The 25,586-nt window shown below is 42.3% G+C and overlaps 1 protein-coding gene across 2 annotated transcripts in view; it reads left to right on the plus strand.

Moving 5' to 3' along the window:
* Positions 1–25,586, plus strand: part of LOC126424827 (cytochrome P450 4g15-like) — a 157,690-nt gene that overhangs the window by 78,634 nt on the left and 53,470 nt on the right. For both annotated transcript variants that reach the window (XM_050087621.1, XM_050087620.1), the window contains exon 5: positions 22,979–23,209. In XM_050087621.1, coding sequence (XP_049943578.1) covers positions 22,979–23,209 — 231 coding nt within the window. The remainder of the gene's footprint in view (positions 1–22,978; positions 23,210–25,586) is intronic.

The raw sequence follows: 25,586 nt of genomic DNA on the forward strand, positions 1-25,586 counted from the left end.
GCTCTGTCTGCTACTGCATCTGCTTCTTCACCTTCTAGGCTACATTACAACTTGTATCGTATGCCGAAATCTTAAGAGGATGGAAATATAATGGAAGTTAAAGATCTTAAGATTAAATTTTCCCCGGACTGGAACCCAGGCATTCTTGCTTCCTAGGCACAAATGCTGACCATTACACCACCGCAGCCACACGCGGGATGTTGCTACACGAATTACCCCAGTCGACTACCTCCCCAACACAAACTTCAATTCACATTCTCAGCCTATTTTCCCCCTACATTTTCACTATTGCCAGGCCTCTCCGGCATTGGAATAGCACCCCAGCGTTGCAGGAAACACAGTATCGTAACTAGCGGCCGATACCGCGAAGGTATCACAGAGACGGAAAAAAGTAGTACGTAACAGCCTCAGAAAAGGTTTTGAAACAATACGGGGGATGGTATATATCGGGTGGTTATAATGAAACTTTCCCTATTTAACACGTTATAACACGGAAACTAATTACCATACGAGTACCAGATTTGGTAGCATAAATGTCAAGGATATGGGGAAGTGAAATAATGCAGAGTCAATCCAACTGAAACACTTCCAATGTGCTGCTAAGGTGCTACACACCGTTACATACCGGTCTCATTACTTCTACAAAACGGGCTCAATAGGGGGCCCTTCAGTGCCCAGAAGAGACCAAAAGCGCAGGATTGCATTCGGCACAGCAGAACCAAACATGTCTGTAGGTATGCTGGCTACCTCTTTTGATATGCTGCGCATCAGATCAGTACAGGCGTGAATGTCCCCCTGGCGAAACGCGTCCTTCAGGTGGCCCAACAACCAGAAATCACAGGGAGTGACATCAGGTGATCGTGCCGGCCCAGCATTTCGAAACGATCGGCTGATAATTCGATCGTTTCCAAGTTCGAAACTTCCTGGCAGATTAAAACTGTGTGCCGGACCGAGACTCGGACTCTGGCTGTGAGGACGAGTCGTGAGTCGTGCTTGGGCAGCTCAGTTAGTAGAGCACCTGCCCGCAAAAGGCACAGGTTCCGAGTTCGAGTCTCAGTCTGGCAGACGGGAAGTTTTATATCAGCACACACTCCGCTGCAGATTGAAAATTTCATTCCGATTTCCAAATGTGTCTCGGAGGATGTGAACTTCACGAGCAATGAGCGGTGGGTCCCATCCTGCATGCAAACTGTTGAGTTCAATGCGTCTGTGTCCTGTACGACGGGTCCGACATGCTGGCGAAGCGTATTGCAGTAATGCTGGCCAGTCACACTGGACGTCTTTGGTTCTTGAACGCCAACCTGTTCAAAGAAGAATGTGTCAATGATGAACGTAGCCTTGAAGCTACACCACATGGTGACATGTTCACCTTATTGAGGTACGTCGTGCACAGTGACTGGAGGTGAAGATCCACCCACTCGGCAATTTTGTGTATTGACCTCGCCTGTCAGAGAAAAATGAGCTTCGTCTGTCTATAGATGAAGAGACAAACCAATCAATCATAGGAACACACAGAGACAGTTGAAACATTCTCCGCCACTTCCTCTTGTATTGTACGTGTAGAGCCAGCCCTCATCAACTTCAGTCCTCGTGAGAAAGTGGAGAGCGAAGTTCAAAATGTGTGTGAAATCTTATGGGACTTAACTGCTAAGGTCATCAGTCCCTAAGCTTACACACTATTTAACCAAAGTTATCCTAAGGACAAACACACACACACACTCATGCCCGGGGGAGGACTGGAACCTCCGCCGGGACCAGCAGCACAGTCGGATAGCGAAGTCAACACGCCATTGCGCATCCTGTGGTGCGAGCTGCTGAACCATATGGATCTTGTACGGATACCGTTTGAGAATAGTTCGAAACACCTTCCGCACGGTGGAGCACGGCATGTTCAACTGTGGTGACACAGCACGCGCACTGCCTGACGATCGGGAATTGCGCTCAGCGTTGTCTGCCATGGCAACGGCGTTTTCATCAACCACCTGTGGAGCAACCGGTCGTCGGCCTCTTGCCATCTGATTCTAACTTCTTCATAGTGCTGCACACAGCAGATGGAGGAAGAGGACCCTTCCGTAATCCTTTCAGCTGGCAATATTCTCGAAGTGCAGCTGCAGCATTACTGTTGTCTTGATAATAGTGCTTCAACAGGAATGCCCCGCTCATCTTGCCCAAGCTCATGTTGACACGTCAAGTACACTGCAACTGGTCAGATGTGTGAGACTATGAATCACGATGACTGATCCCGGCACCCGGTGGCCATAGTTGGAACTGATGGTGGCGTTGTGACGCATCGAAAGCGTGCATCCCATAATCTGGACATTAGTGTTACCAAAATTTGTACTCGTATGGTAATTGGTTTCTGTGTTATAACGTGATAAATAGCCCAAGTTTAATTGTAACGACCCGGGAGTTGAAGAGACCAATCAATCAATCACAAAAACACACAGAAACGCTTGAACCATTCGCCGCTACTTCCTCTTGTACTGCACATTAATTTGTTTTGTGGCTGTTTAGTACCAATCGAAACAAAACACATCGGTTGAACGTGAGAGAAAATAATGTGTGTCCAAACCGTAACGGACAACGCACCGTAAACAAACCGACTGTACAGGGGGGCGGAAGCGGAAGCGAAACCGGCGTGTGCGGCCCTGTTGACCGGCAGCCGTGCCCGCCGGTCCGCCAGCGCCGGGGCAGCATTCATTTCACGCTAGGTGGGGAGAGCCCTACGTCGATGTGACGTAGGTACGCGTCATCATGAGTTTCACGAGTTGTCCTATCGACTGTTGTGTCCATTCTGTATACATCGACTGTTGTGTGCGTCTCGAATCTGCACTGTTCATTGTTCTTAGTTGATTTACAACATGAAGGCAAAATTAAATGGAACTAGGTGGTTTAATATTTCCAGCAACATTCGGAATTACTTCGAAGTTCAGTTTCTCGTTTAGCGTTTCTGCCCACATGAATTATGTACAATTCATTGGCTGTTATAAAAATACGAAACACTTTAATTTCTCCCTATTTCACATTTTTATCCACGTGATTTACGCACCATTAATCGGACTAAAAAATGCCTAGACACTTTCGTTATGGTTTGATTCCTTCACTCAGAAGGACATTCCATATTCTTTGGATTCCAGCTTAATAATTAATTATTTCATGTTTCGATCCACAGGATTTAGACACGATTCATCGGATTTTTTAAAAAAATAGGGTAGCGTTCATTTCAGGCTAGAAAAATAACAAGACACTTGCGTCACGGTTATGATTCGTTCATTCAGATATTCGTTATGTTCATGAAACACACAATAACATCCCATATTCTTTGGATTGCAGCTTAATATTTATTTCACGCTTCTATACACACGATTTATGCACGATTCATCGGATTATTTTTTTTTTTTTTAGTTGACTAAAAGCTTTTTTTTTTTACTTTCGTTATGCTTCCTTCGTTCAGACATTAATTATGTTCCTGAAACACATAATACCATCCCAAAGTGTTTCGATTACAGCTTAATTATTAATTCAACTGGGATGAGCGTAACAGATAACTCCTGTCACTTCGTTTGTACACATATATTTACATTTAGCTTTGACGTTATCGGTACAACCACAAAGATCGATATACGCACTCATGTAGTCGATTTAGGTTATTTACGTCACGATGACGTAATGTTACATCACTATGACGTAGGGTTTTCCTCACCTAAAGTGAGATGAAAGCTACCCCCTGCACCGCCTCTCCGACGTCCAGCCCCACCTCCGCCTCCACCCGTGCGCCTCGCCTGATCCCATCTCTACGCCCGTACTGCAGCTGCTGGCACGAGGCCTCGCTTCACCGTATGCGGCATACGATAAGAGGCCTCTTCTAATAAGAGGAGCGCGCCGACTCCGTTTCCCAGATTTTGTCCAAATTTATATTAATGCAGGGGTTGGTCAGAAATGCAAGTGAATAGACGTGGGAGCTTGATGGCCCTGCGTTTAGGGGGAAAAAAAGAAAAATAATGAACCAAGCACACATTGACAGTTATTGAACTATGTAGAACAAAATCGTCATAAATTCTGAACGGTTTGTGTTAGGACGTTCAAACTGCACAATTGGTCGCGGGATACGACGGGAATTAGTATGCGCTGTACACTTTGGTTTAGTGACGAAGCCCACTTTCATTTGTATGAGTTCGTCAATAATCAATCATTTGGGGGACTGAGAATCGGCATTTCGCGATCGAGTAGTCTCTTCACCCTCAATTGGGGACTTTATGGTGCGCAATGTCCAATGTCCAGCTGATGAGAGATTAAATTGGAAGAAACACATTGATGATCTGCTAAAACATTTGAGTTCAGCTACTTATGCAATAAGGGTCATTGCAAATTTTGGTGATAAACATCTTAGTAAATTAGCTTACTACGCCTATTTTCACTCATTGCTTGCATATGTCATCATATTTTGAGGTAATTCATCACTGAGGAATAAGATATTCATTGCACAAAAGCGAGTAATCAGAATAATAGCTGGAGTCCACCCAAGATCATCCTGCAGACATTTGTTTAAGGATTTAGAGATACTCACAGTAGCTTCTCAGTATATATACTCTCTTATGAAATCTGTTATTAACAACCAAACCCAATTCAAAAGTAATAGCAGTGTGCATAATTACAACACTGGCAGAAAGGATGATCTCACTATTCAAGATTAAATCTAACTTTGGCACAGAAAGGGGTGAATTATACTGCCACTTTGACCAAATAGTATCAAAAGTCTGACAGATAACCAAGTATTTAAGAAGAAATTAAAAGAATTTCTGAATGACAACTCCTTCTACTCCACCGAGGCATTTTTAGATATAAATTCAGAAAAAAAGATTATTAAAAAAAATTTAAAAAAAAACAAAAAAGTAAAAAGTTGTTATATTAACTTAATTATGTTGTTAAATTAACTTAATTATGTCATGTATTGGAAAATTTGACTCGTTCCACATCATTACGAAATATCGTATTCATGACCCATGGAACTAGTATTAATCTAATCTAATCTAATCTAATCTAATCTCACGCAATAATCGTTGGGATATTCCCCAATAGCAAGATGACTCCGGGGTACCCAGAAGCCACTGGTATGGGCCTCGATTGGTCGTAACGCATGGCACTCCTTTTTGTGGTGCTCTTTTTTTTTTATCAGCCAGCCAAATAAAGCCCTGCAGAGCAGCCCTTTTGAAATTACGTCCGGTGCTGATAATGTTTTCTCACGTTGCAGCGGCATCTCCACGTCCCACGTCCTTCAGTGATCACTCAGCATTTAATGCTGTTCGTATACCTTGTCAGCGCTACCAGGTCTTTTTTTCTCTCTCTTTTTAGGCGTCAGTCTTCTGACTGGTTTCATGCGGCCTGCCAACCTCTTTATCTCAGAGTAGCACTTGCAACCTATGTCCTCAGTTTTTTGCTGGGTATATTCCAGTCTCTGTCTTCCTCTACTGTTTTTGCCCTCTACAGTTTCCTCTAGTACCATGGAGGTCATTCCCTCATATCTTAACAAATCTCTTATCATCCTGTCCCTTCCCCTTATCAGTATTTTCCTCATATTCCTTTCCTCTCCGATTCTGCGCAAAACCTCCTGACTCCTTACCTTATCAGTCCACCTAATTCTCAAAATTCGTCTGTAGCAACACTTCTCAAATGCATCGATTCTCTTCTGTTCCGGTTTTCCCACAGTCCATGTTTCACTACCATACGATCCTGTACTCCAGACGTACTTTCTCAGAAATTTCTTCCTCAAATGAAGGCCTATGTTTGATATTAGTAGACTTCCCTTGCGCATGAATGCCCTTTTTGCCATTGTTAGTCTGCTTTTGATGTCCTCCTTGCTCCGTCTGTCCTTGGTTGTTTTACTGCCTAGATAGCTGAATTCCTTGACTTCATCGATTCCGTGACCATCAATCCTGATGTTAAGTTTCTCGCTGTCCTCATTTCTACTACTTCTCATTACTGTCGTCTTTCTTCGATTTACTCTCAATCCATATTCTGTACGAATTAGATTGTTCATTCCATTAAGCAGATGATGTAATTCTTCTTCACTTTCACACAGGATAGCAATGGGGCTATATTAAAGACCATGCTTACAGCAAAACCATTGCTGAGCTGAAAACAGACCATTCAGGAGGTCATCGTGAGCATCGATATTCTGGCACTTCAGCGGGTCATGCAGAATTTCACTATTCGTCTGCGCCACATCATCGCCAATGGATATTTTGTGGTAATTTCTATGGGACCAAACTGCTCAGGTCATCGATCCCTAGGCTTACGCACTACTTAATGTAATTTAAACTAACTTACACTAAGGACAACACACACACCCACGCCCAAGGGAAGACTCGAACCTCCTATGAGGGGGAGCCGCGCAAACCGTTGCAAGGCGCCAAGACCGCACGGCTACCCCGCGCGGCCATCGCCAATGATGGAAGGGGTATCGAACATGTCATAACCTAAATCCGAATGTCTGTTATTTCCCGTATTCAATAATGTGTGTGCATGCCGTATGTTGTAACTAACTCAGGTCTTTTTTCGTATAGTTCAGTAATTGTCACTTTGTATGTTAGCGTGAAGTTCTGGCAATGCTTGGAGCGGCAGAAGGGGCGCAGAACTGTAATCCGAAGGTTTTGTGACAAAGTACAAATTAGTAAACATACTATTATTTCCAGTTTTAAGGTTTTTACAGAGCAAATAAACCGTGATTATGCTCAACATATTATACCTGATGTGAACAAACCCAATGTGCAGGAGAAAAAAATTCTTCTGTTAACTGACTCGTGGTGAGGATTAACAAATCCACAGTCATAAAACGCGATTTTTCAAGATGAATAATGATTGCCATTGGGCAGTGTTGAAAGTATTAAATTGGCCGTACCCTCCCCAAATGCACTCCGCCAGGGCAATCCTGCGACGTCCAATTGTATAGTAAGCTAAACGTTAAGAAGCTTCCAAACTTCCCTATCTCGTCGAGAGAGAAAAACAAATCACATCCCAAAAAGTCTGGATCGAAATACACTCCACGAACTATCCCTGCCAATATTTGGCGAAATGATGCGTTACGTGTGGTTTGCTACCAAACTATTCCATGTGTGAGTACATTTTATTAATGTAAACGAAGTTTGTACTGGGCATCGATTCGTGTTGTTTGCCCTGTAAAAATTGATAAAAAAAGGGAAGTTTCAGCCTAGGAATTCAATCCCACGACTCTCGGGTTACTATTTTGTTCTCTTTCCGTTGTACCAAACTCTACGCTGAACCCACGCTATCATAGATGGTTCATGCCTCACCCACGTCTCAGAAAGAATAAAAGCCCTTTCTTTTAAACACATAGCCATCTGGAGTTACCACTTCTGTCACTTACGCTTCTGGCTTAGCCCTGCATAAACAAAAAATTTGGACGCAACTGGTGATGATGTGTAGGCTTGGTCGCCCTTGTAAAATAACAGCCCTTTGGAGGAGGTTGGTACACCCGTAAATGAATAACAGACATATCTGGTAAAGTGTCCTCGAATGTCGTAGACGTTATTCTTTCACATTACCAATCGCGGGAGAGACGTGATGTGCTGATTTAAAACATGTGTGGATAAAAATCTTACGTTAGGTCCCAAATTGTCCGATTGTTTCGGCTCGTTACCGAGCCATCTAAAGATCAATCTGAAATGTTGTTCAGTGTGGGAGACTCCTTGCAAATCATGTTTTTTTTTTTTTTTTTTTTTTTTTTGTAGCTAATTGGTCCTAGTTAAGTAAAATCCTAAAGTGAACATGTTACTTGGTTATGTTATTATTGATTGATGTCAATTTACGCAACCAGTTAAGACTTTAAATTTAGGATTTCATTTAACTAGGCGATTTGGCTCTAGAAATACGACGTTGTGCAAGGAGCATCATACACTGAAAAACATTTTAGATTGATCTGAAGATGGTTCGGTACTTAGCAAAAGCCGGTAACTCTAAAGAAAATTTGGCATCTTGGAATAAGATTTTTACGCACACATGTTTTAATTTTGTAGATTTTCATTAGTTGCGTATGTTGAACAGTCATATAGGATGCTTTATCCGAATTCAATGAGCTACCGCGACCGTAACTTCTTCCTATGAGTCTGACATTACTGAACTCGTGCATTGCCACCTGCTACATGGGATGTCAAACCACAACGTCAGTATTGTCCAGGAACTGCTGGTAATCAATCTCCCAATATTCTCCAAAAAACAGAAAGGTAAATAAACTAAGCCCACTGTCAGAGCTATGTGTTCATCAGCGATGGTAAAACAACGTCTCTGAGAATGCACACTGGAATAGTGAAGGCGTCCCACTTACCAACATCAACAGAAGTGACGGCGTCTCCTTACGGAATCAAAGTTGGCCTTGGCGTCTCACCTGGCATAAGCTTTGTGCAGTGTCTGCCATAGTCTAAGTCTGCGTGTGTCGTCACGAATATATACTTTGAAAACATCACAAAAATTCGCTCCCGACGTGATTTTACTAGATTAGACACTTTACTTTTCTTTTTTTTTTGTTTGATGCGGCCCGCCACGAATTCCTTTCCTGTGCTAACCTCTTCATCTCAGAGTAGCACTTGCAACCTACGTCCTCAATTATTTGCTTGACGTATTCCAATCTCTGTCTTCCTCTACAGTTTTTGCCCTCTAAAGCTCCCTCTAGTACCATGGAAGTCATTCCCTCATGTCTTAGCAGATGTCCCATCATCCTGTCCCTTCTCCTTATCACTGATTTCCACATATTCCTTTCCTCTCCGATTCTGCATAGAACCTCCTCATTCCTTACCTTATCAGTCCACCTAATTTTCAACATTCGTCTATAGCACCACATCTCTAATGCTTCGATTCTCTTCTCTTCCGGTTTTCCCACAGTCCACTACCATACAATGCTGTACTCCAGACGTAAATCCTCAGAAATTTCTTCCTCAAATTAAGACCGGTATTTGATATTAGTAGACTTCTCTTGGCCAGAAATGTCTTTTTTGCCATAGCGAGTCTGCCTTTGATGTCCTCCTTGCTCCGTCCGTCATTGGTTATTTTACTGCCTAGGTAGCAGAATTCCTTAACTTCATTGACTTCGTGACCATCAATCCTGATGTTAAGTTTCTCGCTGTTCCCATTTCTACTACTTCTCATTACCTTCGTCTTTCTCCGACTTACTCTCAAACCATACTATGTACTCATTAGACTGTTCATTCCGTTCAGCAGATCATTTAATTCTTCTTCACTTTCACTCCGGATAGCAATGTCATCAGCGAATCGTATCATTGATATTCTTTCACCTTGTATTTTAATTCCACTCCGGAACCTTTCTTTTATTTCCATCATTGCTTCCTCGATGTACAGATTGAAGAGTAGGGGCGAAAGGCTACAGCCTTGTCTTACACCCTTCTTAATACGAGCACTTCGTTCTTGATCGTCCACTCTTATTATTCCCTCTTGGTTGTTGTACATATTGTATATGACCCGTCTCTCCCTATAGCTTACCCCTACTGTTTTTCAGAGTCTCGAACAGCTTGCACCATTTTATATTGTCGTACGCTTTTTCCAGGTCGACAAATTCTATGAAAGTGTCTTGATTATTTTTTTGGCCTTCCTTCTATTATTAGCCGTAACGTCAGAATTGCCTCTCTCGTCCCTTTACTTTTCCTAAAGCCAAACTGATCGTCACCTAGCGCATTCTCAATTTTCTTTTCCATTCTTCTGTATATTATTCTTATAAGCAGCTTCGATGCATGAGCTGTTAAGCTGATTGTGCGGTAATACTCGCACTTGTCAGCTCTTGCCATCTTCGGAATTGTGCGGATGATGCTTTTCCGAAAGTCAGATGGTATGTCGCCAAACTCATATTCTACACACCAACGTGAATAGTCGTTTTGTTGCCACTTCCCCAATGATTTTAGAAATTCTGATGGAATGTTAACTATCCCGTCTGTCTTATTTGACCGTAAGTCCTCCAAAGCTCTTTTAAATTCCGATTCTAATACTGGATCCCCTATCTCTTCTAAATCGACTCCTGTTTCTTCTTCTATCACATCAGACAAATCTTCACCCTCATAGAGGCTTTCAATGTATTCTTTCCACCTATCTGCTCTCTCCTCTGCATTTAACAGTGGAATTCCCGTTGCACACTTAATGTTACCACCGTTGCTTTTAATGTCACCAAAGGTTGTTTTGACTTTCCCGTATGCTGAGTCTGTCCTTCCGACAATCATATCTTTTTCGATGTCTTCACATTTTTCCTGCAGCCATTTCGTCTTAGCTTCCCTGCACTTCCTATTTGTTTCATTCCTCAGCGACTTGTATTTCTGTATTCCTGATTTTCCCAGAAGATGTTTGTACTTCCTCCTTTCATCAATCAACTGAAGCATTTCTTCTGTTACCCATGGTTTCTTCGCAGCTACCCTCTTTGTACCTATGTTTTCCTTCCCAACTTGTGTGATGGCCCTTTTTAGATATGTCCATTCCTCTTCAACTGTACTGCCTACTGCGCTATTCCTTATTGCTGTATCTATAGCGTTAGAGAACTTCAAACGTATCTCGTCATTCCTTAATACTTCCGTATGCCACTTCTTTGCGTATTGATTCTTCCTGACTAATGTCTTGAACTTCAGCCTACTCTTCATCACTACTATATTGTGATCTCAGTCTATATCTGCTCCTGGGTACGCCTTACAGTCCAGTATCTGATTTCGGAATCTCTGTCTGACCATGATGTAACCTTATTGAAATCTTCCCGTATTCCCGGCCTTTTCCAAGTATACCTCCTCCTCTTGTGATTCTTGAACAGGGTATTCGCTATTACTAGCTGAAACTTGCTACAGAACTAAATTAGTCTTTCTCCTCTTTCATTCCTTGTCCCAAGCCCATATTCTCCTGTAACCTTTTCTTCTACTCCTTCCCCTACAACTGCATTCCTGTCGCCCATGACTATTAGATTTTCGTCCCCCTTTACATACTGCATTACCCTTTCAATATCCTCAGACACTTTCTCTATCTGTTCATCTTCAGCTTGCGACGTCGGCATGTATACCTGAACTATCGTTGTCGGTGTTGGTATGCTGTCGATTCTGATTAGAACAATCCGGTCACTGAACTGTTCACAGTAACACACCCTCTGCCCTACCTTCCTACTCATAGCGAATCCTACACCTGTTATACCATTTTCTGCTGCTGTTGATATTACCCGATACTCATCTGACCAGAAATCCTTGTATTCCTTCCACTTCACTTCACTGACCCCTACTATATCTAGATTGAGGCTTTGCCTTTCCCTTTTCAGATTTTCTAGTTTCCGTACCACGTTGACTTAATGGGAGCAAAAGCAAACTATTTTTCCAGCGCTGTGGAGCTGACGTTCGCCCCATGGCCGAGCGCTCGTGAAACCGGTCGCTTTCCCCTGACAGCGCCGCATCACCCACAGTCCGGTCCGTCCTGCGTATCAGGGACATCACTGTGAACACTTTAAGAATCGTTAATGACATTAGTGCAGTGAGTTCGGGCTAGAGGTATGCGAAAACATCTGTTCATATTTCAGTACCTATATCGGTTTACAACTTTATTTATTCAACACTGAACCTAGGAACTAATTATTATGCATATTGGTGCAATTCAATGTGGGCACCGTGTATAGCTCGAAAGATGGTGTAATGGTAGTCCACTTCTCGCCACATGTTCGTAATCCTTATATGTGTCATAGCTAGGGGCAAAAAATTTCGCGAAAACAATAACGCTTAAAATAACACAAAATTAATGGTTTTCACGACGTATTGCGAAATTTGTAATTTTCCATTGTCTAAAACTGTCATAAAAACAAGGACGGAAATGTACTAATATTCTGATAGTTACTGAATGTTGAAACCACATTTTGTCTTCCAGTCTCCTTAAGACTGAGGTTCGTGTATGATCTTAAAACAAAAGTTCATTTACTGTGTAACAAACTCTGTTTTTACGACGCAAATAACACTGAATTTAGCAAAAGAACACCACCATATTTGGCGAAAAACACGAAAGAATTTGGCAAAAATCGAATTCGGTAAAAAACATCGTCTTGGTTTAAAAGAACACCGAGTTTACAAAAGACAACAAGGAATTTCGCAAAAACCCAATACAGAATTTGGTAAAAAAACACACCTAATTTGGCAAAAACACCAGATTTGGTAAAGACACTAAATTTCCCAAAAACAGCAAATTTTGCAAAGATAACAACACTGAATTTGGCAAAAAATAGCACCAAATATGGCAAAAAATAACACCGAATTTGGCAAAAAAATAACACCGAATTTATCAAAATATAGCACCAAATTTTGTCATGAAATAAAACTATTTATTCCTGTCGCGAGTTATAGTCTTGACTGCAGTGTAGATCCATTGACTCAGATCTACCAGATGTCGAAGCTTTTTTTCTGTAAACAATATCCTAACTTCATCACGCACTGTTTTCCCACTTCTCTTCTCCCCTATCTTGGGCTCTTCCACCAGGTCCCACCAAATGGTTGTCTGCCTGCATGAACTACGCTGTCTTTTTAGTCGGATCCCGGTCAGTACGTGTTGTGTACATACTTCCACATAGTCAGCGCGTACACAACTTTCCCACCAGAGCGCTCCCCGCAAAGCACAACAGCGCAGGCGCAGCGCTCGTCCGTCTCCGCACTACGAGATGGCGCTGCCTTAGAGCCGGACCAAATTCTGCTTCCGCCGATCCGAGTATCAATATGTAATGCAGCCAATGACATTGCTGCTAAAGTAGAACCTTTTCTCCTCGCGGATCACACTCGCGCAGTGATACCTGAACGCGCGAGGTATTATACGAGTGTACAGACCTCCGATTAGTCAATCTGCATTAGTCTGCATCAGTCTGTAGTCAAGTTTCAGTCTGCGCCTGATAAAATTATCATAATCCTGTACATAGCCATGAAGATATATGAATAGACATTTTGTCAAGTATCAGAGATATGTGAGAATAAGATTAACGTACCAAGACCAAAGGAACTTCAGATTGTCAATTGCAAACAGCATCCAGAATCAAGTTACGTAATATCTATGATTATTATTATTTTAATAAAAGTGTGTGAAAATTAATCAAGTTGTTTAAAGTTGGTCACCGTCAATCTGCTATTCTAAGCGTGCAAGTGGCATTTCTATCGTCTGACCTAACGGCAGAAGATAAACACGCCACAATAAGACCACGAGACATATTGCTGACACTCGCCTACTACGTTAGAGCGACAAGTCAAATAATGTGATGGTACGTGTACCGAAGGTCTTACAGTACGCACACTACAGTACGCCTCCTCCAGCCTTCCAAACTTCTGGACGCCGTAACCTGAGTGCCAGACACTCTGACTTGCCTTCGTGTGGACACCGTGGCCTTACTCCACGAGAATGGCGGTCATTCAGATTGTTATGCTCAATTAAAACTAAAGTATCTTGTGAGTGTGACCATGATGCGGTTTTCACCAAACTTACTCGAACTAAATTCTACGTACTTCTACAAACGATTCCACCTTATTATGTCTCTCCTTCAGTATTTTAATTTATGAAGATACTACAGTGAGCATGCAAAGTGCAATGAGCAATAACTGCCATGTCTCTGACTCGCAGACTGACTTACTTTATGTGGCCGTATGCATAGACTGAACAACAGTCACAAAGAGTTTTGATGTAGTGAGCAGGTTAGTCAAAAAAATCAGTTAGCTTCAAGAAATAGAAGAAAACCTAAAACATGCAGGAATCAATGGGGAGATAAATTTTCAGAAACAGTTAAAAGAAAAGAAGAAGGAAGGACAATGGAAACAGGAAAACAATTAAAGGATTAATTGAATTTCCATTGAGGAAAAGAGGGGAACATGAAAAAAATTAGTATACACGTAACATTCAGTTTCAGACGTTGTCTTAAGGCCAAAATTGTTTAATAATAATAATAATAATAAAATAATGCCTCCTCTTCCTTCTCATTCCTCACATCCTCCCTCAAAGCATCAACCAGCTTGGTCAAAGCAGATTTTTGGCCACGAACAGTGCGTTAGCTCTTATACCTCTGTGCCTGATTTCCCAGAGTCAGCACTTCAACACACGTCCTTTTTGTCAATATACAGGGTGATTCAAAAAGAATACCACAACTTTAGAATTTAAAACTCTGCAACGACAAAAGGCAGAGCTAAGCACTATCTGTCGGCGAATTAAGGGAGCTATAAAGTTTCATTTAGTTATACATTTGTTCGCCATTTCAGCCAATAAAGTTTTTGGTCCCTTTTTCTTCGAAGGTGCTACTGTAACTGGACTACAGTATCTGGAGATGTTAGAGAATTGGCTGTTCCCTCAGCTCGAACAAGAAGCACAACAATTCATATTTCAGCAGGATGGAGCGCCACCACATTGGCACTTATCTGTCCGTAACTACCTGAACGTCAACTACCCGAGGCGATGGATCGGCCGCCAGGCAGCCCGTGACAGAGCACTTCATCACTGGCCTCCAAGAAGCCCTGATCTTACCCCCTGCGATTTTTTCTTATGGGGGTATGTTAAGGATATGGTGTGTCGGCCACCTCTCCCAGCCACCATTGATGATTTGAAACGAGAAATAACAGCAACTATCCAAACTGTTACGCCTGATATGCTACAGAGAGTGTGGAACGAGTTGGAGTATCGGGTTGATATTGCTCGTGTGTCTGGAGGGGGCCATATTGAACATCTCTGAACTTGTTTTGAGTGAAAAAAAAAACCTTTTTAAATACTCTTTGTAATGACGTACAACAGAAGGTTATATTATGTTTCTTTCATTAAATACACATTTTTGAAGTTGTAGTATTCTTTTTGAATCACCCTGTAGTATACTGTCTGGAGGACATCCATAACTATTGCTACAATTTTTCATAATGGATAAATCTGCTCCATTTGTGATATATTAATTCCTTTATTTGGATAAAATCGTACACACAACCTGACGTTCACAACGTAAATCTTTCATGATGTAAATCCCATCTTCACGCACTACAAAAAACAAAGGAATCTAAGAGTGATGCTATATAAAATTTATCATTAAAAGGGTCCATACAAAGGTAAATATCGTGTCGTACCTTTATTTCGTATGAGAAACTCGTGTCGGTCATACAAAGAAGTCCAGCAAATTTATTAGGTTCCGTGCGTCATCCTCTGCGGGTGGGGCATGAAAAAGTTCTTTACATGAACCAGTAGCACACTGGCTAAATGGGGCCTAACCTAAAAACCGTGAACGTAACACCGAATTAGCACACATTTCAAGCTTCATGTAACCTATGAACGAATTGTAAAAACAGAGCATATGTCAGTGCTAAGGAAGTAAAATGAAGGCATGTCATTGTAGAAGGATGATAGAGTACATGTCTTTTTCTTGTCCGTCTGAGGATGATATATTGGCCTCCGCAGGTATCTACACCGCTTTTAAGCTTTTAATAACCTCCCCTCTATTTCAATCGCGTATGACCGTGAGAATAATTCTAATTACGTGCGATCTTAAGAAATCTGGCCAGTTGAGACTGTAGTCTGTCAATGGCATCGTCACGTAAGTAGCGTCTATAACATATCGTACTCTAATGTTGGAGTCTGCATGTCATATCAATCTATCAGTAGGATGGGTTTCACCAGACATGGCCTGCACCTCAACAGGTATGGGAAGGGGAGGTTGGCAAAACTTATAGGTGACAGCATAGGTGGGGGTGGTGGGATCACTCATGGGAAAATTCCGATAGTTGTGGGTGTTAGAGCTGTACCTTTTTTAGATTGAAGTCAGCTGATAGGTATTCCTGCTTAAGGGAAGTCTCTCTAACAAAGAAACCACTTTCTACAAAGCTTGGGTACCCGATTAATGAGGGAATTAGTATATTTCATCAAAATATACAAGGTATTAGAGATAAAGTTAGTGAACTGCTTATAGATGTTGACTCTGAAATTATTGGTATATCTGAACACTTCTTAAATAAGGAGATAATTCAGAGGCTTCCTTTACCAGGATACAGGTTGGCTGGCAGCTTTTCTAGGAGCTCTTAGCGGTGTGAGGGAGTAGCCATGTATGAGAAAAACGGTATCCCATTTGAGTCAATTGATGTTTCAAAGTACTGCACTGAAAAGGTGTTTGAATGTTGTGCAGGTGTGGTTAAATTTAGTGGAGCTAAACTTCTTACTGTTGTTATTTATAGATCCCCAGACTCCGATTTCACAACATTTTTGCTAAAGCTAGAGGAGATTCTTGGTTCACTTTATAGGAAATACAAAAAGTTAGTTATATGTGGTGACTTCAATATTAATTGTATAAGAGATTGTGCAAGGAAAAGGATGCTGGTAGACCTCCTTAATTCATATAATCTTATGCAAACCGTATTCTTTCCAACGAGAGTGCAAGGGAACACTAGAACAACCATAGACAATATTTTTGTTCATTCGTCATTATTAGAAGGGCATTCTGTTAGCAAAAAGGTGAATGGCCTTTCAGATCATGATGCACAAATTTTAAGTCTAAATGATTTTTGTGCTGCAACACATGTTAAATATGATTACCAACTTTTTAGGAAAGCTGATCCAGTTGCTGTACAGACTTTTGTAAACCTTATCAAGGAACAAGAGTGGCAAGATGTTTATAGTGCTGATACAGTAGACGATAAATATAATGCCTCCCTCAAAACTTTTCTCGTGCTCTTTGAAAGTTGCTTTCCGTTAGAACGCTCAAAACAGGGTACTAGCACAAACAGGCAGCCTGGGTGGCTGACTAAAGGGATAAGAATATCTTGTAGAACAAAGTGGCAATTATATCAAAACGTTAGAAACAGTCAAAATTTAAATGCAGCAGTCCATTACGAACAGTATTGTAAGGTGCTTAAAAAACTTATTAGGAAGGCAAAAAGTATGTGGTATGCAGATAGAATAGCTAAGTCTCAGGATAAAATTAAAACCATATGGTCAGTCGTAAAGGAAGTGGCTGGTCTGCAGAGACAGGTCGAGAATATAGAATCAGTGCGTAGTGGGGATGTCCGTGTTACTGACAAGTCGCATATATGTACAGTACTTAATAATCACTTTCTGAATATAGCAGGTGAACTAAATAGAAACCTAGTCCCAACAGGGAATCATATAGCGCTCTTAGAAAAAAGTGTTCCGAGACAGTTACCTGAAATGCTCCTCCATGATACTGACAAGAGGGAGATTGAGTTAATAATTAAATCACCAAAGACCAAGAACTCTCATGGATATGACGGGGTATCTAGCAGAATACTGAAGTATTGTTCCACGTATGTTAGCTCAGTACTTAGCCATATCTGTAACTTTTCCTTTAGGAGTCGTCGGTTTCCTGACCGATTAAAGTACTCGGTAGTGAAGCCACTTTATTAAAAGGGAGACAGGAATAATGTTGACAATTATAGACCTATTTCTATGCCATCGGTGTTTGCTAAAGTTATCGAGAGGGTTGTATATACAAGGTTACTGCAGCATTTAAATTCACATAATTTGCTGTCAAATGTACAGTTTGGTTTTAGAAATGGCTCAACAACTGAAAATGCTATAGTCTCTTTTCTCTGTGAGGTTTTGGACGGATTAAATAAAAGGTTGCGAACGTTAGGTGTTTTCTTTGATTTAAGGAAGGCTTTTGACTGTGTTGACCACAAAATATTACTGCAGAAGTTGGAACATTATGGAGTAAGGGGAGTAGCTTACAATTGGTTCGCCTCCTACTTTAAGAACAGAAAACAGAAGGTAATCCTCCGCAATATTGAGAGTGGTAATGATGTTCAGTCCCAATGGGGCACTGTTAAATGGGGCGTTCCCCAAGGGTCGGTGCTGGGGCCACTGCTGTTTCTTATTTATGTAAATGATATGCCTTCTAGTATTACAGGTGATTCAAAAATATTTCTGTTTGCTGATGACACCACCTTGGTAGTGAAGGATCTTGTGTGTAATATTGAAACATTATCAAATAATGTAGTTCATGATATAAGTTCGTGGCTTGTAGAAAATAATTTGATGCTAAATCACAGTAAGACTCAGTTTTTACAGTTTCTAACCCACAATTCAACAAGAACTGACATTTTAATCAGACAGAATGGGCATGTTATAAGCGAGACGGAACAGTTCAAGTTCCTAGGCGTACGGATAGATAGTAAGCTGTTGTGGAAAGCCCATGTTCAGGATCTTGTTCAGAAACTAAATGCCGCTTTATTTACCATTAGAACAGTATCTGAAATAAGTGACATTTCAACACGAAAAGTAGTATACTTCGCATATTTTCATACGCTTATGTCATATGCTATTAATTTTTGGGGTAATTCTTCTGATTCAAAAAGGGTATTTTTGGCTCAAAAACGGGCTGTTCGAGCTACGTATGGTGTAAGTTCGAAGACCTCTTGTCGACCCCTATTCAATAGTCTGGGAATTTTGACATTGCCCTCACAGTATGTATTTTCTTTAATGTCGTTTGTTGTTAGCAATATTAGCTTATTCCCAAGAGTTAGCAGCTTTCACTCAGTTAATACTAGGCAGAAATCAAATCTGCATGTGGAATGCACTTCCTTGACTCTTGTGCAGAAGGGAGTGCAGTATTCTGCTATATCCATTTCCAATAAGCTACCACAAGAACTCAAAAATCTTAGCAGTAGCCCAAACACTTTTAAGTCTAAACTGAAGAGTTTCCTCATGGCTCACTCCTTCTATTCTGTCGAGGAGCTCCTGAAAGAGCTAAAAAATTAAGCAAATTCCAGTGTTACATTCTTGATTTTCTTTATTTAAACTAACGACTTGTCGCCTGAATATGTTTCTTATATTTCATTTTATCTGTTTCTACAATCGTGTTATAATTTCATGTATTGACTCGTTCCATGACCATGGAGACTTCTCCTAAATGTGGTCCCACGGAATAATAAATAAATAAATAAATAAAATCAACTGACAGGTGTCACACAACGTTTAGGGAACTAGATTCAGTTTTACTTTTCAGGGGTTGTACATATTACACTGGTGTCCAAAACTGAGCAACCGAAATTCTGCCAGGTTTTCGTTTATTATGCGACCAAACAGTATAATCAGGTGATAGTAAATTAGGAACAATATAAAGAATACAGAATGTAAACAACTGCACTATACATAACGGTAGACGAAAATTGACCTTCGTTTTTCCCAACTTAACGCATTTGGACACACATCGAGACAACTGGTTATTTGTGCTCAGTGTGGGTGTAGCCACCTCTGGCAGCAATACAGGCGTGACACACGACGGGGCTTGCTGTGAATACGTCATCAGTCTCATGTCGAGGCAATAACTCCCAATCTTCCTGCAGCGCTGCTCGCAAGTCTTGGAGAGTGGTTCCTGGATACTGCCCCTAGTGCACCGCAGACGTGCTTTGTGGGATTCATATCAAGAGAGCGAGGAGACCATGACATGCGTGCAATATCTTCTGCTTCCAAGAAAACATCAGCTACACGTGCTCTATCAGGTTGAGCTTTATCGTCCACCAATACGACGTCTAGGCCCACAGCACCTCGCAACAATGCAGATGATGTTCCAAGATCCCATCACGATAGCTGACAGCAGTTAAGTCTTGCGGATTTACCAGCACAATTTCATGAAGCGGGCTTCGAGTGGTAAACATAATTCCTGCCCACGCCGTTGGGGATTCTCCTCCATATCGGTGCCTTTCCACGATTTTTGGGTCTCGAAATCGTGTTCCACGTTCCCTCCAGATGCGAATCCGCCAAGAATCACTGTCCGGACCAAATCGCGACTCTCCTGTGAAAAGAACATTGTTCCACTCTTCCACCGTCCACGGTGCATGTTGACGACTCCATACTAGACGTTCCCTTCTGTGAAGACGCGTCAGAGACACACATACAGCAGGTCCCGGACAGTAAAGACAACTCTGCTGAGGCCACCGCAGAGAGCCTGGTAGGCGGCTTCTCCGAGCCATACTTCGCCGTCTGTGACCGTGTACACAGCGACTGTGGATGCGCGACTATCTGAAAACCACCGTCCCGTTTGATGGGTGCCCTGACGTCATCGTTCGCATCGTTGCCCGTTGACCAGAATGCCATCTTCCGCGCAGGACACGGTCGTACGGAGATCTGGTTGACAGTTTGTACGATTATATCGTGAATTAGACACAGGAAGGGGAAACTATGGTTTGTTGCTTCAATTTCGGACACCAGCGTATATCGTTTCCTCACCTTAGTATTTAATGTGGAACTCTGCAGCTGTATATATATTCAGTATTTCTAGGTGTTCACCAGTCACACTCACGTCTCCGTTACTGGAGATTCTATGCACCATGATTATGCAGGTTACCTTTTACGTTGTATTGCACTATCGACACCCGTAGCCTTGTATTCTCAATATTTCATACTCTGTATATTGATTTTGTTCCACTGTTACGTTTAATTTGTGTTGTGTCGGTTTGTCCCCTTTTTTATGTTATACTACGACCATATTACTTTTAACTGCATGACAATGTCATTATAAATGTTTATTATTTTGTTGTTCGAGAATTTCATAATAGATTTTTAGTATTTTTACTCCTTGCCAATCGGAATACGCATTGCGTATTTTTCTTTTAGTATTTGTTCTGTGTCGGCTCTACCTTAATTAACATCTTTCTTAAAGTAATGTGGTGTTAGCGCAGTTAGTAACGGGTGGTTCAAATGGTTCAAACGGCTCTGAGCACTATGGGACTCAACTGCTGTGGTCATCAGTCCCCTAGAACTTAGAACTACTTAAACCTAACTAACCTAAGGACATCACACACATCCATGCCCGAGGCAGGATTCGAACCTGCGACCGTAGCAGTCGCACGGTTCCGGACTGCGCGCCTAGAACCGCGAGACCACCACGGCCGGCAGTAACCGGTGGCATTTGGGAGAAAACGTGGGGATGCGGCCGTGTTTTGAGCTACGATTTCTTCTGTCGTCATTCGCGTCCTCGATGCTCGTTCTGCCGGCTGCCACTCTGTGACGATCTGAGTCACATTGTTGTTGTCAGCCCGTCAGTGTGTCGACCGGTCTTGCTGGGCGTCCATAACGCGGCGCGGGATCGACACTTGTACGGTAAGGTACTTCTGAGGTCCAGAAATTGGCGTTCAACGGCATTCGTGCCTTGATCTTACTTTCTTAGGCCGTGCCACATATCCTGTCGTTTGCAGTAAGTTCATACGTTTCATTAGGCTGACCATGAGTGTTTATTTGCTGTTATGTTCATGGTTTTGCCACTTAGGTCACGTTGAGCTAGTGTAGTACTGCTTATATAAAAGAATCTTTTCATGCTTCACCCACACGGAATCTCGTACGTTACTTGATAAATTTGCTGGATTTTTTAAATGTCCAGCACGATTTTCTCGTACGCAATCAAGGTATGACATAATATTCACATTTTTATGGACCCTTTTATTGTTAATTAATTGTATACTGGATGACTCACAAACATATGCAAACATTTTAATATGTTATTCCACAAGTAAAACTAAAGAAAAAAGTTCATATAAACACAGGTCCGCAAAATGTTTGGTTACGGGGTTACGGCTAATAAAATATTTTGCCTGACGTTTAGCATCTTCGCTGATATGAAGTCATCCCAAAACTGTACGAGGTTAAAGTAAAGCACGATTTCCATTTACTATGTTGTTATTGGTCTGGTGAATCTAATAAAACATGTCCCAGACGTGTGTCTGCAGTAGTTTTCCAGAACATCCAGAGAAGCAAACACGTAATTTCCTAAAATTTTTAATTTAATAACTACTTCAGCAAATAAAAAGTATTTGTGTAACTGCCGATTAGTGTTTAACCAATTGCACAACTCCAAGCGAAGGGCACAATCCCCCGGATGTAAATGAGGCACTTTTTGTTTATGATAATGATACACATTAATGTACTTCAGCGAACGCCATACCTTAAATTGTGAAGTGCCTCGTCGTTGAGAGATACGTACCCGGACTTCGTTGAATAGCATCCGTATTATCGTTATCATCGTCTTCACGTATCGAGCGCTCGTACTGATCTTGAACGCAAGGTAGAGAACCTGCCTCCCGTAACATTCTAAATACTTAACTAATGGTTCGTGCATTCGGAATCCTCCGAGCTGGATAACGTAAGCGATATTCGTTAACTGCAGCCATAACATTACCGTCACATTTGCCATAAATAAACGCCATATCGACGTATTCCTCTGTCGTCAATTTGAAAGGCATCCCTATTTCATAAATAATCTACAAACTACAACAGTTACTACGTGCTTTCACTTAAACACACTGTTCTTATTATACTCTTGCACTGAACAATACAGAAAACCAACTCGTTTCAAGATTAGGAAACGACTGAAACAACTCACTAACGGCTGCCAACAATGACATAAAGGTTTCTACATTCTCAATGGAAAGCAAACAAATTTAATTGTATAAGAATCTTTGCTCCTCTGCAGGTTCTGGAAAACTACTGCAGGTACACATCTGGGACATATTTTATTACATTCCCCAGACCAGTAACAACGTTCTTTACTTTAACCTCGTATAGTTTTGCGATGGCTTCATATAGGTGAAGTTGCTAAATTTCAGGCAAAATCTTTTACTAGCCGTAACTCCGTAACTAAACATTTTCGGACCTATGTTTACAAACCGTCTTTTATTTGCCGTAACTTCGTAAATAAACATTTACGGACCTATGTTTATACAAGCTTTTTTCTTTAGTTTCGCTTGTAGAATAACTTATTAATATATTTCCATATTTTCGGGAATCACCCTGTACATCCCTTTCAGTTTCCCTTTTTTTATGGCGCCTGAAGATGAGATTCACATCCTGAAATTTGCGTTATCCAAGTAAAGCATTTGTGATAAAAAGTTGGAGCAGATCTGTTCATCATGAAATACCTGATTAGTGGGGACCAGTCTTGCAAGGGCCCCCAGAGAGTACCCAAACGAGGGCTATGTTTGACAAATGCCGGTGTTGTTCACAGACGATGATGCTGCGGCCGTGGTGGCGGAGCTTGTCGCTGCTACGGCTGACTTCAGAGGGCCGTGCCATCTTGAAGTACTACGGGCACCTGCGGAAGGGTGTAGAGGAGGGCATCGCCTTGAGGTCGGCGGCCACAGAGGAGGGACCAGCCAAGACGCGGCGGCGTCTGCTCGAGACTCTGGTGAAGCCTGGTGGGCAGACCACCCTCCCAGTCTCGGAAGTCCGAGACGAGGTAAGGCGTAAGCGGCTGGGCTGGTGCCGCGCTGTTCTAATTACTCTCTAATCACACCTCACAATGCTTATCTTCCACTGACTTCTCCTTCATTACTTCACCCCTTTCTTGTCGTCCTCTTCCTTCCCCATGCAGTCTGCTTTATTCTCCCATTTGTTTTTTTTTTTCCTTCTATTTTGTTGACCTACTTCTTCCTCCTCTTCTTCTTCAACCTGACTGTTTTTTCCTGCTTTCTTTCCCCACAACTATTCTTATTATTACAGGGTTAGTCTAAAGGATTGGTCCATTTTCCAAAATTCGTATACATTGAAGTACAAATCCAAAATGAACAAGCTTTATACCAATGAAAAGCCGGCCGGGGTGGCCGAGCGGTTCTAGGCGCTACAGTCTGTAACCGCGCGACCGCTAAGGTCGCAGGTTCGAATCCTGCCTCGGGCATGGATGTGTGTGATGTCCTTAGGTTAGTTAGGTTTAAGTAGTTCTAAGTTCTAGGGGACTGATGACCTCAGAAGTTAAGTCCCATAGTGCTCAGAGCCATTTGAACCATTTTTGAACCAATGAAGAGAGGAACTTTGAAAGTTCTTGGGTGGCGGCGGCGGGCGGGCGGTGATAGTTTCAGAAGCGGCCGGTAGAGTTCGCGCGACAATAGGGCCGTCATTCCGTTTCACTGTCAGCTGTGAGTGAGATGGCGACTGTGGACCATAAGGTTTTCTGCGTCCTCGAGTTCGCGGAAAGTGAGTTGCAAATTGTCGAGCAGCAGGTATTTCGTACCAAGTTCGGTATTCAACCACCAACTCGCAAAAGCATTAGCCGTTGGTTTAAGCAATTTAAACAGACTGTTAATGTGTGCAAAGGAAAAAGTACATGCCGACCGCGTGTGTCAGAGAATGATGTCCGACGGATTCAAGTATTGTGCCCAGTCCCACTAAGTCTACAAACAGATCCAGTCGAGAGCTTGTAATACCACAACCAACTGTATGGAAAGTTCTGAGACGGCGTTTGATGTACAAGCCCTACCGATCACAACTTGTGCAGGCTGTCGACCCCAATGACAAAGAAGCGACTCGCATTTCATGGCTAGGTGCTAGCAAAGAAGTAGGATGACGCATTTCTACAGCGTGTAATTTTTAGTCATGAAGCGACGTTCCACCATAATAGAAAAGTCAGCAGACACAATGTTCGCAATTGGGGTTTGGAAAATCCACACTTACCACGAAAGAGACTCGCCGAAGAGCAACGTGTTCTCTGCCGTATCACGTACAAAGGTTTACGGACCATTTTTTTTTTGCGGAAAGAACTGTAACGGGAATCGCCGGCCGGAGTGGCCGTGCGGTTCTAGGCGCTACAGTCTGGATCCGAGCGACCGCTACGGTCGCAGGTTCGAATCCTGCCTCGGGCATGGATGTGTATGATGTCCTTAAGTTAGTCCTTTCCAACCACTCTGAACGATCTGAGGAACCGGATCACTGTCGCCGAGCTCTCAGTAACAGCAGACACATTCTTTCTAAGTTCTAGTCGACTGATGACCTCAGAAGTTAAGTCGCATAGTACTCAGAGCCATTTTGTAACGGGAATCACATACCTGGACATGTTGGAACAATGGCTGTTCCCTCAAGTTATGGAATATTCTCAGGCCTTCATTTTCGTACAGGATGGAGCTCCGCCCCATTGGCACCATGATGTACGAGGCCTTTCGAATGACTCCCTTCCTCAGCGCTGGATCGGCCGCAGGGGACTCGAGGATGGCTCTGCACTTCTGGCCACCGAGATCTCCCGATCTCGCACCCTGAGCCTATTTCTTATGAGGTTGTGTGAAGGAAGCTGCTTAAGTCCCGCCTCTACCAACCACTCTGAACGATCTGAGGAACCGGATCACTGTTGCCGAGCTCTCAGTAACAGCAGACACGCTTTCGCCCATGTTGGCCGAGTTTGGCCAGTGGGGAATATTTGAAAATCGCGTGTATGGGTAGCTCACGCTCTAAGACAGAATCACAAAAAATCTGCAGGAGCTGTATGTGCGTCTCTTCTTCCTCGTCATGAACAACACCGACTGTTCCGTTCCTGTGACGAGGAATGGTGTCTTTATGGTAACATAAGGAAAAGAAACGAATGCTTGAGCCCAAACAAAGCAGAAACTCGCCGTACAAAGACCTATGCATATCTGCTAAAGATAATGTTATGCATCTGGTGGAACAGCGACGGCCTGGCGTACAACGAATTGCTTAGCCACGGTGTAACCACCACTGCTGACATCTGTTGTCAAGAACTGAGACGTCTTACAGACGTAGTTCAAGGACGACGACCAGGAAGAATGCTCGAATCGGTACTGCTCCCCAGTGACACCCGCCAATTTTGTGCTAGACTGACAAAAAACACT

The sequence above is a fragment of the Schistocerca serialis genome, chromosome 10 (genome assembly GCF_023864345.2).
Source record: "Schistocerca serialis cubense isolate TAMUIC-IGC-003099 chromosome 10, iqSchSeri2.2, whole genome shotgun sequence".
Lineage (NCBI taxonomy): Eukaryota > Metazoa > Arthropoda > Insecta > Orthoptera > Acrididae > Schistocerca > Schistocerca serialis.